General features: G+C 30.6%; 2 protein-coding genes across 3 annotated transcripts; one reads left to right on the forward strand and one right to left on the reverse strand.

Moving 5' to 3' along the window:
• Positions 1–101: 101 nt before the first annotated feature.
• On the reverse strand, positions 102–6,096 carry LOC124934129 (fimbrin-2-like). Its single transcript, XM_047474607.1, has 14 exons — positions 5,890–6,096; positions 5,628–5,798; positions 4,946–5,187; positions 4,680–4,851; positions 4,148–4,186; positions 3,969–4,037; positions 3,766–3,882; positions 3,159–3,370; positions 2,444–2,599; positions 1,806–2,005; positions 1,549–1,706; positions 1,365–1,461; positions 1,182–1,273; positions 102–553 (listed from the first exon to the last, which is right to left on the reverse strand). The coding sequence occupies exons 1-14, from the start codon at positions 5,974–5,976 to the stop codon at positions 365–367; spliced, it is 2,001 nt and encodes a 666-aa protein (XP_047330563.1). The 5' UTR covers positions 5,977–6,096; the 3' UTR covers positions 102–364.
• Positions 6,097–9,683: 3,587 nt separating this feature from the next.
• LOC124936616 lies at positions 9,684–15,767 on the forward strand. 2 transcript variants are annotated; one of them, XM_047477129.1, is made up of 5 exons: positions 9,684–9,838; positions 11,164–11,685; positions 14,841–15,056; positions 15,150–15,274; positions 15,425–15,767. In XM_047477129.1, exons 2-5 carry the CDS (start codon positions 11,333–11,335, stop codon positions 15,499–15,501), a joined length of 771 nt encoding a protein of 256 aa, XP_047333085.1. In that variant the 5' UTR covers positions 9,684–9,838; positions 11,164–11,332; the 3' UTR covers positions 15,502–15,767. The 2 variants fall into 2 exon arrangements, with proteins under 2 accessions (XP_047333085.1, XP_047333086.1); XM_047477130.1 differs by having other exon boundaries at positions 11,179–11,685.
• The last annotated feature ends 1,246 nt before the right edge of the window (positions 15,768–17,013 follow it).

The following is a 17,013-nucleotide window of genomic DNA, read 5'->3' on the forward strand; positions in this document are numbered from 1 at the left end:
CACTAATTAAGTACTAAATTTCAGTTAATAAAGTTCACAACAGAATATTTAACTAAACTAAATATAGGTTTTTAATAAATAAACTTACATTTAAATATAGGTTTTTAATAAATAAACTTACATTTAAGAAATGAGAGGTTTTTTTCAATTCATTTGTATACAAGATTACATTATTTCCAGCAGCCTGAAAAAAAAATGAAGCAAATTGCACAACAAACCCTCACTCCTTATAAAAGTTTTGCATACTAATTACTAACCCCAAAAAAAATAATTATATCAAACTAATCAAAATAACAAGAACAAATAAAAATAATAATACCTGTTGGCAAGAAATTCAACCATTTTTTTAATCATGGTTTGTTCATCATCTATTCACATTCTCATCTGCTGATGATTCAGAAGAAGTGTCGTCGGCTGCTGAGTTCGAGGCTGTCTCGGACAAGCCCACGCTCTCGCTGTCAGAGGCCGCGCCTGGCCTGACTTCTTCTGCCGGTTGTTTTAAGAACCAATACATTATACTCGCTGTAAGTGTAAGCATCATCTTTTGGTTCACCTGATATTGGATTCCATCATTTTGGTAAGATGATAGTCTTAGCCATAATCAAATCTTAAATTTGTACATCCTACCATTTGTCAATACAATTGAGCCTATTTGTTATCATATGGTCTATAAAATAATCTGATTTGGATCATGATTTTGAAAAAATAATCTGAATTGATTTGAGAAATAATAAAGATTATTTGTGGAGACTCGTAGTTTAGTGGTAGAATGGTAGAGTGCATGAACTTAGGTCATGTGTAAGTGATTGGGAGATAAGTTGTTACAAAATACCAAAATTTTGATATTTTGTAAGGCATTCTTTTAAATTGTTAAAAAAAATTGTGAAGGGTTGATGAAAATAGTATTTTTTAGAACTTTTTAGATTATGCTACCAAAAAAAATTAGATCATCACATTGACAAAAGATCATCACAATGACAAAAGACCATCATGATTTATAAAATTATCTGATTTGGATAGGAATTGATTTGAAAACAATCCAGATCATAATCAGGAAAACAGTTTTTTTAACTTTTGCGATTCTGTAAGTAGATTGTTGCAAAATGCCAGTTTTTTTTTCAAATAGGCTCAAAATATGATCAAACTCGTGATAGAGATGATTTCGAGACTGAGAAATGTACCTCGGTGATGTCTTCAGGCAGCAAAAAAATGGAACATCCTAGTTTCCTAGCAATGCTGATGATATAGGAAGCATTCATTTTTTTCTCCTCATCTGCATTTAACACAGAAAAGATAAAACTGTCATTATCCGTATGAACCTGTAAAAAGAAACGAAACAAGAATGAGTAATTTTGTTGAAGAACCTGTTTCTCCTTTGGTAACAAGGGTCCAATTAACAGCTCGAGGTTCTACAGAACTAAGTAGCTCAAGAAAGAAAATACCGTCTGACAAACTCTTATCCTGTCAAAATACAACCAATTTCTTTTCATTTTCCTGGTAAAAGAAAACATTTTTGTGGATTATGAGAAGATAACTAAGAAGTTTCACCTTAAAACTACTCATGCGCCCATGTCTTCCTGATGTCTTAACTTTAGCATTAGCCCACTCTAAAATATTAGCATCAGTGATCTCCTTCCCATATGAATGGAATCTCAGAATTTTCAGTAGTTGAAGCATGTTGAATCGCATTAGTTGCCATAGATAAGCTGAAATATAAGCCCAATATTATCAATTTGAGAAATTAAATCCTCACCTAAGAAATTCAATCATGTTTAAGAAAAAAAAATATATTCCCAACAGCATACCCAGTATTAGTTTCTTGTTTCCTTGAACAATATCATTCCCAGCAATATTTACTAAAGAAAACTTCAATTGTTTCCCAATCTTGACAACTTGATTGCAGTTTTCTACTTTTCTAAATGGCATTTTAATTGGAGGTTTACTAGCAATCTTCCAATTAACAATCCCTGGTGAAACCTTGTCAAGAGTCTCCAAAAGAATCCACCTGCAAAATGTATAGGTATTTTGAGAAAGCCAGTTTTATGTCCCTTGAATCAGATATGACCATTTTAAAAATATTCAGCAGATTAAAAATGTTTTACACTTTTTCCAATAATTTTGTATCTCAGTCTTCCTTGCATACAATCAAGAATCAACTAGAGATTCATGTAAATTGTTCCTTATTTCTAAATTCATAAATATGCAAAATATCAAGTCAGAAAGTTCCAATACTCTCAACTGTTAGAGCTGTTTGATGTAATTTGGAAAAGAATTAATGTTTGTTTAGGTAATATTTTAAAATGTTATAAAGAATAAAGTAAGAATAAAATTTATATTTTTGTTGTTGATTTGAATGTTAGGATTGAGGAAGTGATGGTGGTTTATTTGAAAATAATCCACATCAAACAAGCTCTAAAAAGTATGTACATTTACAAAAGCATACCCATTTCTCAGATCTTCGAAAACATTGTCAATGTAGGATGAGTTTCCTAGACTATTTAGCCAAAGCCGGAATGCCTTCTCTTCTCTAGACACCTGGTCATCTTCAGGTAAAGTTTCAAGGAAAGACACCTGCTTTGTTTGTGTTGAGAGGCCATTCCTACAGATACAAAGGTAACATTGTCATATTATCATAGTTTTAGATTCTAGAATAGGAGTGTTTGTAACCATTTCTATGATAAATATAAAAGACATGAAATATATGTTGCTGAAAAAGACTGAAATATATTTTGGAATGTTTTGGGACAACAATAGTTTTGCAGGCACAAAAAGACATGTAATATTGAAAATAATAGGTGTCTTCTATATTCAAAAAAATTGAAATAATAACGACAAATAACTCCATAGCATTAAACACTCTTAGTTCTACCATCTCCAAGATAGATAGTTTGATTTATTTATTTTTCAAGTGAAGGAATTTGAGGTTGGGCAGAGAAGAAGATCAATTATGGGACACAGGCAAAAATGGCCTATCAGACTTATTATCATTTCTATTAAATAATTATAACACTTGACATACAAAAAGATAAATGCCAAATATTATTCAAGCATTTAACTTTCTATTCACATATTTAGTATCAACCATGTACGTTTGCTTTATACAACTTAAAAATAGCTAGAGCCTGTAATAGATCTGAATAAAGAGAAGCCAAACTCACCTATGTTGAAATATATGTGCAACAAATGCAAGATTAAGATTTGGGGATCCTTCAATAATATCTCTGGAAGTTAAGTATCTCTTGCAACCCATCTTATCAGCATGTTCAAGAACTAGTTTTGCACGTTGTAGAGGATCTTTTAGAGAAAAAATAGATGGATTAGTATGCTCCGGAGCAAGGACGTTTAATAGGTGAGCATAAGCCTCTGAATCCTGCAGTTACATCACATGGGACACTATAATTTAAGACTTTTTACATAGAAAATCGTCCATTGTATGGTTAATTGATCAAAACACCATCATTGAAACTTAGCTCTAATGTGAACTTATAACCCAAAATGGAGAATTGAGTGCTGCGAATTTGTGTGTTTATCTTTGACATGTCAGAATAATTTCTTGAAGTTAAGCTTATAGAGTTACCATGGGAATTTATTCATTTGTGTAAGAACTACCACAAACTTTCATAAGGTTAAAATAATTTCATATGCCTATAGTTGAACAGTTCTGATATTCCACAGAAAGAATTTGGTTATGTTTTGTTTTCTTCTTGAGAATGTATCCAAAGCAAACAATTTTATAAACTTTTGTTATCATAAAATCGGACTCACCTTTACATCTGAAGAAAAATTGGTGACTGTCTTCTTGTATACTGTCTTTTTCAATTGAAAGTTCATCCACCTAAGCAAAATCTTTTCTGGTGGTAAATTCATCAGCTCCTCCACATCCTAAGAACTCCAGATGATTTCTTTTAATCTTAGTCATTGTTTATGCATTCATTAAACTTATTACTGGCAAAAGACAAAATTTTCACCTTACAGTCATCGACCAACTCCACCAGTTGAGGTGTTTTCTTTAAATTGAGGTTTGCAAGCAATTGTATCTGAAAAAATACCAAAAGATTAGGTCATAAACTATAATATTGAGCAGCATAACAGTTCCTTTTGGAATTTTATCTGTGGAAGTATATGATGTAGAGAACATATAATTTACCTTGATGATTTGTGATATCAATCCAAGCACAAGATGCCTCTGCAAATAGGAAAAAGGGAGTTTTTTGAGAGTTCTGGAATGTTAAATTGATCTACTATTGCAATAACAATCGAGACAATAAGATTAGACATATTTCAATAAAAGAGTTTGGTGAATAGATTTAAGGAATTATCCTAACATAGTGGGAGAATGGTTGCATGCTTAAGCTAGCTGAACATTAACTTTTTGAATGCTTAAGTTAACTTTATGAGCATGAGTTATTTTTATGTATCTAACCAACCTAACACTTCCATTTTCTATTGAAATATTTTAGCAGAACTCCCTGCGGTAAAATGAAAATGATCAGATTAGGACAATGAACTCATAGAGCTGTATGTCTAATCTATAAATAGAAGTTGCTATTAAGTATCCATGAATAGAAAATCTACACATTTCAAAAGAGGCGGTTAACCAATCCTAGATGCAGATTTCATTTTATTCAGTCAATCTATTAGAAGGGAATTCTGCATTATATAGGTAGCTAAATACATACCCTCCCTTCGATAAAATCCTGTGTTCCAATATTAACGACAGTACATCCAATAGCCTTGGCAGAATTGAGGCAGAGAGTGTGATTCTCATTCCTTTCCCATGGATTCAATAACGACTTAGTGTTGATTGCCCGTTCATCAATTGTACCAGGAACCGCCACATTAATAAGCTTGCTGCAGCAAAGAAAAAGTGCTTAACCATCAAACCACGAATCGTATCTATTACACATTTGAATCATTTTATATTTTTCAAACTCATAATAGTTACCAGAGTAGAACTCCATCTTTAACAATTTCAAAGAGATCATTAGATGATGGGTCTATAGGAATATTCTTCTTTAAGAACTCATCTCCAGCAAGATAGTTATTGATATGTGCCACATATGAAGACTTCTCAGATGCACTAATTGTGTGAAGCAGGGCAGAAGTAGGGGATTTAAGGAATGCAGTGGCATGCTTTGTTCCACTACCTAATTTTGCAGTTGCGTGGGCTTGAAAATTCAGATATACCTGTCATTTATTACATAAAAACAAACTTATATCCACTGAATCTCTGTTCGATGATCATCTATAACTATGATAAATCTTTATCAGAATGAAATTGCAGAAAGAATCACACATCAGATGAGATTTTCCTTTTCAGGAAATATGATAAATGCAATATGGATTCGCCATTCACGTAAACATTAACCACTTCAGATTTGTCTATCAAACAGTTAGGTGATAATAAATAAAAACAAACTTATATCCACTGAATCTCAGTTCGAGAATCATCTATAACTATGGATCGAATTGGAGTCAGCACAAATAAACTTAATCTTTATCAGAATGAAATTGCAGAAAGAATCACACATCAGATGAGATTTTCCATTCACGTAAACATTAACCGCTTCAGATTTGTCTATCAAATAGTCAGATATTGAACTGAAAAGGAAATATATTCGACTAACCATAAGAAATAGCTCGAAATCAACGTCATCGTCCAAGTTTTGGTACGATTCTTGAAGAAATGAAACTCTCTCTTCCTCCGTAAGGATCTCTCCAACATGCTTCAACCTCGACATCATTTCCGGTAAATTTCTTAAAATAAGACGACCGTTCTCTTTCCTCATCGTCATAAACTGCAACAAGAGAATCCAAAAGGAAAATTACTATAAATAAACAATCGATTTCTATAATTGAAGCAAGATAGATGTTCAATCGGTGACTTACATGAGATTTCAAGCTTCGAAGCTCGGCCTGCGTGAATTGATTCTGTAACCATGGATCTGATACTAAGATTCCAACGTAACCAGCCATATTTGATCGATCCGTCTTGCTGATACTAAGTTCCTTCTTCTCTATCTCTTTCTAAAAAGCATACACATGTTACCACATTATCAGCCTTTTTCTTCCTTGTTATCTCTCACTGGGGACGGAGCGGAGCTGTCAGTATGCGTGGAGGATGATTTGAGAATTCAAATTAATGACCATATTGTCCCTCGTGACTAACCGCTACTTTTTAGTTTTTTAAAAAAAAATCTCAAATAACCAAGTAGGCCCCTAAATTATTTATTAATGAGCAAATTGGCCCAATATTGTTTTCATAGTAGTAAATTGGCCTGAAACCTCTCTAATGATTAACCCACTCTAATATGTTTGGTTTCATGATTAATAGGAATTGAGGGTTTAATTTCAATTTTAGTTGAGACTAATCCAAAAATTTTAATTCAATATAATTATAACTCTATAAATTTAAATTATAATTATTATTATTATTTTTAATTTGTTAAAATTATCAATTTATTATAAAAATTATTTAAATACAACAAAAGTAACTATGACATCATACAAAGATTAAAATTAAAATTAATAAAATAAAATTTTTAACTAGCACACAAATCCTAAGAAAGGTAAAGTCTTCTTGAAAACCTTATAATAAATAATATTAAATTTATAATTGTATGATTACAATTCTATAAATTTAAATTTAATTGTATATGTTCAATATTGGGTGATCGTAATTTTTAATTGAACCTGGGTTTGGGTGATTTTTTATATTTATTTAAAAGTTATATTTTGTATAATATTTTATTATAGAAGTTGATTTAGATTAAATAATATTTTGAAATATATTTTAATTATATATATATATATATATATATATATATATTAACAAATTTAATAAAATTTGTTCCTGCTCTAATTTTAGGTGTTTTTAAAATGAGTCATTTTTTTTTTATTTGATAATTAAAATTATATTAGTTGATCCTTTTTAAATATTTATATTCAATCACATTCTTTTGAAAAGGTGTTTAATACTTATTAAAGTTAAAATAAAATATTCCAAATTGATTATTTAGAAATTCTAAGTTTAACTATTAAAAGTTGTCTCATTAAATTATAGTGTTAATCTTCTTTAAACATTTAGTTGAGTTGAAAAAAAAAATGACAAATAAAATAATACATACCATATATATTTTGATTATATTAGGTGAAAGAGTAGTTGTGTAGCAATAGATTTTGAAATGTTCAAAATGTGTATTTAGTAAAAATGACACAATAGAAAAAAATAATAATAATAATAATAATAAAGGATAAAAGGGTAACTTTAACAATGGGGCCACAACCACCAACTCCTTCTTATTAGGCTCTTCCCCCCAAATAAAAGATTTTGAAAATTTTGAAATGACATAAAGAGGAACATAACATTAAGAAAAGGCTAACTCCATACTTTGACCTTAATTAATTTATTTAAAGAAGGTTGTTTAATATCTCATCATCATGAACTATATATTTAATTCAATTATTAATTATATTTAAAATATTAAAAATACTTTAATCATTTAACTTCAAATAATTATAATTCTGATCAATAATTTTTATTCAAAAAATACCTCTTTAGATATATTTAGCATCTCTTCCCATTGAAATGTTAACCAAAATTTAATTTTACAAATAAAATTATGTATGAATTGTGACCAAATATATCTATAACTATGTTGTATTTAAAATGTTTTGATTTATGATCAAACTTGTAGTTTTATAAGGTAGTGTTTGGTTATAACTAAATTATGTTAGTGATTTGTTATTGTATATGAAAAAGGTAATGTTTTGTTGTAATTCGTGGAATTATAATTAAAATAAGAAATAATTTTTTTTTTATTAAAAAGATAAAAAAAAATATAAATTTCAATAAACTAAAAAAAAGTCTCACTCATTGCATAACTACAAATATAATGAAGTATTTTATCTTATCAGTGTTATATTTTCTCTTTGAAAGATTTGTGATTCATTTATTTATTTCTAAATAGACCATTAACTAATATTGTTTGGATTACGATTAAAAACAACACAAATTAAAGTTTTTTTTTCTTAGTTTGATATAATATTATTTTCTCAATCACTATTTACAAATTAAAAATTGTGGTAATGAAACATAACATTTAATAATTTGGAATTATTTTTAAATGATTTATTCAATTTAATAATCTGAATAAAAATTATTATGTATATAAATATAGAATGAAAGAAAAAAAATATATAAAATTTTTAGTTAAACTTATATTATATCTATGCGATGAGTAATCTTAAAAAATATAATCTCTTAAATTATTTTTTTTAGAATTTGAAAACTTCTAGTTTATAAGTATATATATATATATATATGTTAGATTTGAATTGATATTATATTTGGCTAGATTCTACTTATTTTTTAGTCACACCAAACTTAAAATTTTATTATTATAAGTATTTTTGTTATTAATTTATACGAATTTCTCATATTTCAACTATATAGGTAAATATAATTCAAATGAGGTAAGATTAGTTAAACGATTACCAATGAGAATGCGCATGTTAGTAAAGATTTTTCTAGACCAATTACTATATTAAGATTTTTTCTAGACCAATTACTATATTTTTTTCGCTCATTGTTATGGAATTCAAATGAGTTCCATCTCATTTAATTGGGTTGTTATTTTTGATAATTAATTATTTTAAAAAAAATCAAATTTAGTAATAAATGATTAAATATTAATTTAAAAGTAACAAGATTACTAAAAAAAGGACTATAAGAATTTCCCTCATTTTTCATAGTTGAGTATACACAATTTCTTCAAAACCCTAGAAGTATTTCAATGTCTTCTTCTTCGTTCTACGCCGTCTTCTCTTAAGAATGTTGTGAATATCGGGGAAAATACTTCCATTCCAGCCATTCATAGTTGAGTATACACAATCTCACTTTCTGTGTATGCACTCGAGTAACTTGAGTCGAGTTACTCCCTGTTCATGCTTCTCAAAGCTTTATCTACACCAAACTTACGTTCAAAATCTGGTACGCTCCATTTTCTTCTTTTTTTGTTTCCAATGTTCGATGTTATAGGAAATTTATGTTTCCAGCCATCATAGTTGTGAACTGGCGGATGCCGTTTTATATTCAATACAATGTTTGAAAGGAAATAACTCAAATCATTGATAGAGCTAGGTGAGAAAGATGTAGATTAGTGAATGATAAAATGTTCAAGTCATTTGTTCCTTTTCTCTTGGCTTTTAAGTACGTATGCCTTTATGATCATTTGTAGATATCATAGTTCCAGATAGAATGGTATATAGACAATATTGGTAACTATTGGTTCTGATTCCACATTTGTTTAATATTTTAGCACAATCATTGAAAAAAATTATGTTCAACATGTTAATGGAAAATCCTCATTTTGTATTCCACTTCTGTTTTACTTAATGTTTGTTTTTGTATTCTATATTTCATATAGCTACATAGCCATGTGGTGGTGGCTAATTAACTATATGGGTTCTGCAGATCTTTGCAGGCATTTTGTCCCTGTGTTCCCTCCGCCTTTTTCGTACCCTTTATATGGTGCAAACCGGCAAGTTAATGGTGAGAATGATGATTTGGATTCATGCTTTTTATTTTTCTTGTTATACAGAGAGAGCATCTATGCTTCCACTGCACATCCTTATTTATAAGTACTCAGTTTCTTTAGGAATCATACTTAGCTAGGTTGTTTGCAGAATTTGTATTTAGCTAGTACAAAATATAGAAGTTTTCTTTGAGTGATTTTCACTGTTGAATTCAGGGAAAAGTTTGTCAGGATTGTGGTGATGAAGGAGTTTCGTGGCTTCTCATTTATTGCCAAAAATGCCATGATTCTGCAGTGCATCAGTATGTCAGTATTTTTTTAGCACAATTTCCATGAATCCAATTTCTTATATTGAAAACGTGTGCATGCTTTTGCAATACCGTTATTTTCAAGGCACTTTTGCCGATAACCACTTGCATACGACACATGATTGTTGGTGTTTGTTGCAATCACTTCTTTGGAATTTCCACAACATCCTATGAATTATAATGGTAAATCAAACCTTGGGTTGCCATTTTTTTAGTAAGTTCAAGTGTGTTATATATTTCTCAAATGATCATATCATATTGGAACAATATTATCAATTTCTTACTCAAAAGCTCAAGTTTTGTGGAGACTCTTAGCTCAATGGTAGAGCGCAAGAACTCATGTCTACAAGTTCATGGGTTCGAGTCTTCACACCTAGACCATTTATAAAAAAAAATCAAACTTCTTGTGTTGATAATCCCCAACAAAATAGATTTCTGCCAAAATTATGGATCATGACCACAACCGAAACAAACTTGACCCTTGAGCCACAAAATGCATCATCATTTGGTGCTCTCCAAACTAGAAAGACTACAAATGCTGTTACCCCCACGTCAAAAAGACCTCCAGTTGAAAAAGACATTTATATTCCATGAATGTCTTTTACCACCATTATATCGAGGGGGAGAATCTTAAAAATACATTGCAGTCCTTCCGAAGACATTGACTCTTCTACTACTGAATTTGTTATGGGTGGTTAGACATGAAAAATGTTTACCCTTTGTTTTAAAAATGGACAAAGACCATTCATGCATGTGTACTATTAAAACTATATTTCTGTACTATTAAAAATGGACCATCTATATATGCTTCCTTTCAAATTCTCTTATTAAGGCCTTAAGATATATATATATATATATATTTTTTTTTTTTTATTTTTTATGTTTAACCGATTTTAAAATAAACAAATCATTTTTTAATTTTATATTTGATTTTTTGGAACCACTTTTCCCTTCACTCCTTTTTTTTTTAATTTATTTATTAACCAATTCTTAAATTAATATTAAAATTTCTAAATAAAAAATCTATTGTTAATTTATTTTATTGGGAGTTAATAATGAACTCATATGTATAAGAATGAATATTTATAGATAAAATACATCACTTAGTGAGAAGACTAATAAAAATTAAGGATTTGATAATAAAAAAAGAAGTGGGAAGTGAAAAGGGGAGTAAACATTTTTTTTTTTTATATATATATATATACATATACATAAATGGTCCACAAATGGTCTTTATCCCTTATAAAAGGAGTTTGAATTACATTTCCTCAATCCTTTTTTGATTACTCTAAACTTTATTCTTGAACTAACCTTTTCAGCTATTGCTTGGGAAGTTATGCTCCCAATGATAACAATATACATTGGAACTGCGACGAGTGTGTTGAAAAGGATGATCTATCTAGTTCATCTAAGAAAAGTAAATTGATACATGGATTGGACCGAGAAGAAAGAAGAAAGAACACATGCAACTTCTTCAACCAGAAAAAAATGCATAATAAGAAGGATGACACAAAACAAGAAGTTAGACTGCCGTCAGACCAAATATTTCCTCTTAAAAACAAGAATAACAACAACATTGAGATGAGAAATGTGGAATCAATTAATAGAGCCCAAAAGACCATTCCGATTGTGGCATCCAAAAAGCTTGCCTCTGGTTTTCTCCAGCATTTGGAATGCGATTATGATATGAATGAGCAACAGCCAATTGAATATTTTGAAGCGAATAAGTGGTCGCCCATATCTAATTCCATTGTTGCAGCGACCAAGTCATCATATTACCAACCATCCATGATTAGTTACGACTACTATCACGCACAACCAATTATTGATCCAATTTGGAGGTTATACTTCACTCTTTTATTCTACCTACTCGTTTTTGCATCAATGGAATTAATGTTCTCTTATTCTCTAGGAAATGTATCACCATTTATTTCTCTTTATTGTTTTTTAAAGGATTAAACTATTATTATTCTAGATTGAATGCATAAGTCACAAATTTTTTAGTGAAACATCCAAACAAGAAAACATATCGATATGTTTTGTCAATAGATAAAGACTCAAAAATCTTGTTCCACATCATGCTTCAAGATTGAAATTTTCACATGAGCTGAAATCCACATGAAGCTCAAACTTCTTTCATTGAGCGCTTAGTTTCCTTCCTCCTATCATAATTGATGTAACTAAAAGGTTTTGGGCCTCTTATTTCTTGATTTAAGGACCTTTGCCTTCCTTAGTGCAATATTATTTGCAACCTCCGGTGCAATATTATTTGCAACCTCCGATGCAATATGTAACGCTCGAACCCGGGTATTGTTATCTGTTAGAAAATAGACTACAAATACCCCCGAACAAACTATTAGGCCACCACAGCTCCAACTCAAAAGTTACCTATGAAAATATTTATCGTCTATTGGCCTCACTCTTATAAAAATTCATATTTATTGTGATTTCCCAATGTGGGACACTACAATCTCCCCAACTTAGTACTCTTATAAAAATTCATATTTATTGTGATTTCCCAATGTGGGACACTACAATCTCCCCAACTTAGTCACGCGACGTCCTCGTCGTGATCCCATGGGATTCAAGAGGTGTTCCCCGTGACACTTTTTTCCTACCACTTGGTTGTCTCTAATACCACTTGTAACGTCCTGAACCCAAGTGCCATTACTCGTGAGAAAATATATTACAAATACCCCTGAGCAAATCATTAAGCCAACATAGCTAAATTCAAAAGGTACCCATGAAAATATCTATAGTCTATTAGTTTCACTCTATTAAAGAGTTCATATATTGTGATGTCTCGCATTGAGAAATCACAATAAATATAAATTCTTTATAAGAGTGAAGTTAATAGACTATAAATATCTTCATTAATACCTTTTGAGACAACCCAATGGTTTGCTCGGTGTAATGTCTTACATCGAAAAATCACAGTAAATATGAATTTCTTATTAGTGTGAGACTAATAGACTACAGTATTTTAATAAGTATCTTTTGAGCTTTAGTTGTGGTGGTCCACTATCCCCTCTTCTAGCCTAGAGGTCACAAGAGATGGATATTACCAATCTTTCTAAGGTCTTGGGTTCGAGTACGTCAAGCGGCAAATTCTGCGCCTAGTTAAATTGTTAAGTGTGTTTGCGGGCTATGTGCTTAATTTGTTGTCCCATTTTTTTTGGTGACCCAGTGGTTTGTATGGGGTATTTGTAATATATTTCATCACGGGTAACATTACCCGGGTTCAGGGCGTTATAGGCGGTTTCATAGTTGTCAATAGCGCCCGTAACGCTAGCTATAGCGAATAGCATAGCGTAGCGCCCACTTGTAGTTATACACTTTCAAATAGCCCCGCTTTTCTCGCTATAGCTCACATAACGCCAATAGCTACTGTCCCTTATAGCGACGCTATTTAAAAAAATATATATTTGTTTGACTTTTCATCTTCCCAAATTTTTTTCATTTATTTTTGACTCTTCCTCTTTTCACACTTATTTTTCCTTATTTTATTCTTTTATTCTTTTTTTTCTCTCAAACTTTTTCCAATTCTTATATTTCTCTAGCCGTTTTGTCTTTTACAGTCAAATCGTCAACTTGCTTGTAAGTTTTGTTATATATATTTATTTCATAGTTTTGATTTATATAAGTTTTAGTAGTTTTATATATTGAGGCAATCAAATACAATTTCATCTACACCTTTAAGAAGCTAGAAGGCAATAACATCTAAGTCAAGTGGGAAAAGACCAATAAGAACATCCAACACATTTGATCTTTTAGATGAAGAAGATGAATTTGATTTTGATTAAAAAAAGTGAAGAAGAGAATGATGAAGAAAACAATGACAATGAATTTTAGATTATGTTTTGAACTTTTTGTAGTTTAAGAATTGATGGTTTTTATGTTTTGAACTTATAATTTTGTGATGTTTTTTATTGTTGATATTTACATGTTTTTAACGCTTTATTTTCAAATAGCTCTCGCTACGCTTTTCGTTTTACGCTATAGCCATGAGCAGCTTTGGCGCTATTTAGCGCTATACACTATTGACAACTATGGGCGGTTTAAACAAATTGTCACGGAGAGCACCTTTTGAAACCCGCGGGAACAAAGTGTCACATGAGTTAGTTCTAGTCTTCTAGAGTCCTAACCGGGGGAATAGGATCGCGACGAGGACGTTACTGACTAAGTTGGGGAAGATTGTGATGTCGAGTTACGTGACTAAATTGTTTAGATTATGATGTCACACATCGGGAAATCACATTAAATATGAATTTTTTATAAGAGTGAATCTAATAAACTATAGATACTTTCATGGGTACCTTTTGAGTTTGGGTTGCGGTACCTCTTGAATCCCGAGGGAACAAAGTGTCACGTGGGTTGTGATGTCCTAGACGTGTGACTAAGTTGAGAAGATTGTGATATTCTAAATTGAAAAATCTTAGTAAATATGAAGTCCTTATAAAAATGAGGCTAATAGACTATAGATTTTTTTATAGGTACGGTTTGTTCGAGAGAATTTGTAGTCTATTTTTTCATAGGTAATGGTACCCGTGTTCATAGCGTTACATATTATCCTCGGAACTACTCTATCATTTTGATATCTTCCTAAGTAGGTTGTGGCCTTATGGGGCTTTTCCTTTTTCCACTTTATGTTCATCTCGTCTTGTGAATGGGTATGTGTTTGTGACCCGAACTTCTGGATCCATTCTGTCTTCCATGTGTTTCTCGAGGGCCATGTCACTTCCTCCATTTGTCGTTGGATCAATTCATGGATTAGTACATGCGTTGAGACTCCGTGCAATCTCTCAAGTGACATGTCCAAACCATTTTCTCAATGAATCCATTATATTCTTGCCAGTCGATAATCCATTTTTTCATTCACATTTTTCTTTTTGAAATATAAGCATATTTAAGAAGAGAAGTTTGAAAATCATTTGTTGTCGGATTGTGTTGCCTATACTGACTTAATCCTTTCCTCTAAACCTTTGTTATTTTCTAGAGGAAAGATGGTTATAAATAATATGAAGAGCATTGTCTCAATGGCTGCTCATTTATCAACCAGAGCATGTCCCAAAGCTATAGAAGCTGCAAAAACTTTAGCACCAACAATTGATGTTGAGACTAAACCTCGTCATGATGTATGGCCTGCCCGTTTCCAGGAATCACCACCAACTGTTGAGTCTATAGCTCTCTTTTTCTTTCCTGAGTCGGAAAGGTTAGCTTCTCTATTAATTTTGCACAATCTTCTGAAAATTGATGTTTTTAATTCACTGACTCTGCAGTTTGATATCCCACTTTTCTCTTCAAGTGAGGAACAGTTTTTTGACAGGCTACTTGAAGGCATAATTAAAAGAGATTATTCTCTTAAAAGCATGGTCAGTTCTGTGGAGCTCTTGGTTTTCCCATCTCATAAGTTGCCCCCCGAACACTCAAGTAAGTATCTTAGTTGATTTAAATTATTCGACAAAAGAAGTAATTGATGATGAGACAGATTCAAATAAGCCCATAGTCTAAGTTGAAAATGCAAATATAGATCTTGATCATAAACTTAATTTGAGTTTGGTCGTGATAACGTTTTAACAGGATTTAATGGCAAGTATTATTTGTGGGGTATTTTCAGAAACAAGCAAAAGAAGGCTGTTACAGAAAGTAAGTATTAGAAATGTCGATATTCTTTTTTTGAATATGCTCATTGTAATGACAATAATAGGAAGCCAGTCACTACTAATAGTTTTTGTGCTAGGTAACAACACAATTGTGTGAATTGTGTTTTGTTTTGTCTTGTAAACAAACAAGTTTGTTTGTTTGTTTGTTTACACTACAACTAACAAACCAGTTTGATGATGTTTAGACCAAAGTAAAAATTGTAAGAAGCCAAATCTTAAGCATTTTTGAATTGTATGGAAGGGTTAAGATTTTAAATGTATAATGTTTTTGTCTAACAAGAGTAAGTAAGTACTACCCCACAGTTTACAATTATGTTAGAACTTTATGTTAGTGTTTTTAGTTTCCTAAATGGGTGTAAAGAATGGGGTCTCGGGGAACACTCATTATTTAAATATTAGTATTATTTTCCCCATGATGGAATACCACTTGATTAAGGGTTTCAAATTATTATCTTCTTTGTCTTAGGCATGCTTAAATTCTACTTGTGTTTTTTTTCAAATAACTCAACATGGTGGGGGGTAAATGTCTTAGACGAAGTAATGTTTAATTTCTAAATATGGGTCGAGTTGGTGTGATATACTTTTTTGAAAAATAAATCATGGTAAAAAGTTTTTTAAATAATATTATTTGATTTTGTTATACTCTAGTTAAATCTAAACGTTTTTAATGAGAATTGAGGAGTAAAGACTCTTTTTTCGTATCCATATTATTGTGAAGTTCCTTTAATCAGTATGGTTGTTTGTAATCAAGTTGGAGTAGTGTAAATGGGTGGTGTAATTAGCATGCATGCATGTTCCAATGATGAAAGAATGGCCTAATAAACATAATTAGGGTTTGTTTGTAAAGTTGATTATGCATTGTAAAATTATTAGGGTTTGTTTGAATTTAATCTTTGTTTTATAGTGGACATTTGTTTGATTTACTTTTTCTCTGGCTTTGTATTTAATTTATGTGTTATTAGTTTGTTGGTAACTCTTTATTGGATATATGATTTTGATATAATAAAAATTGATATATTAGGGTTGTCTATTCAAATTTAACTAACTAATCTGAGTGTTGTCTATTCAAATGACTGAGGTTATTGAAATATTCTAGAAAGTCAATAATAATACCAATTATGGGTTGATTTAAATAATGCAATTAGAATTAGTTAATATTAATTCTTCCAAACATGTCGGCACAATTTAAGTTTGAAATTTAATAGAATGGTCATAACGTGTTATTGACTTCAATTAAATAAGACAATTTAGTTGTACATGGTTATTTTCAATATATTTGAAATCAACATGATTTTCAAAGATGAAAATTAAGCAACAATTACACAAGGAAATAATATAACATAAGGTATGAAAATTAAGCAATAATTACATAAGGAAATATAATTCAACATCTTCTAGAATTATATCCCATTTGCATATCTTTTTCTTTTTTAAAAAATGGTTAGGAAAACAAGATATGATTTGTGCAAATGTCTAGAATTGTAAACTTTTTATTTTGGAAAAGTT

The sequence above is a fragment of the Impatiens glandulifera genome, chromosome 4 (assembly GCF_907164915.1).
Source record: "Impatiens glandulifera chromosome 4, dImpGla2.1, whole genome shotgun sequence".
Taxonomy (NCBI): domain Eukaryota; kingdom Viridiplantae; phylum Streptophyta; class Magnoliopsida; order Ericales; family Balsaminaceae; genus Impatiens; species Impatiens glandulifera.

Excerpts from the sequence above, each read along its gene's own strand:
- LOC124936616 (XM_047477129.1), top strand. The coding sequence starts at position 11,333 with ATGCATAATAAGAAGGATGACACAAAACAAGAAGTTAGACTGCCGTCA. Across the intron at positions 11,686-14,840 it reads ATTATTGATCCAATTTGGAG|AGGAAAGATGGTTATAAATA; the intron begins GTTATACTTCAC and ends GTTATTTTCTAG. Across the intron at positions 15,275-15,424 it reads GTTGCCCCCCGAACACTCAA|GATTTAATGGCAAGTATTAT; the intron begins GTAAGTATCTTA and ends ACGTTTTAACAG.
- LOC124934129 (XM_047474607.1), bottom strand. The coding sequence starts at position 5,976 with ATGGCTGGTTACGTTGGAATCTTAGTATCAGATCCATGGTTACAGAAT. Across the intron at positions 5,799-5,889 it reads TTCGAAGCTTGAAATCTCAT|TTTATGACGATGAGGAAAGA; the intron begins GTAAGTCACCGA and ends CTCTTGTTGCAG. Across the intron at positions 1,274-1,364 it reads TGTTACCAAAGGAGAAACAG|ATGAGGAGAAAAAAATGAAT; the intron begins GTTCTTCAACAA and ends TGTTAAATGCAG.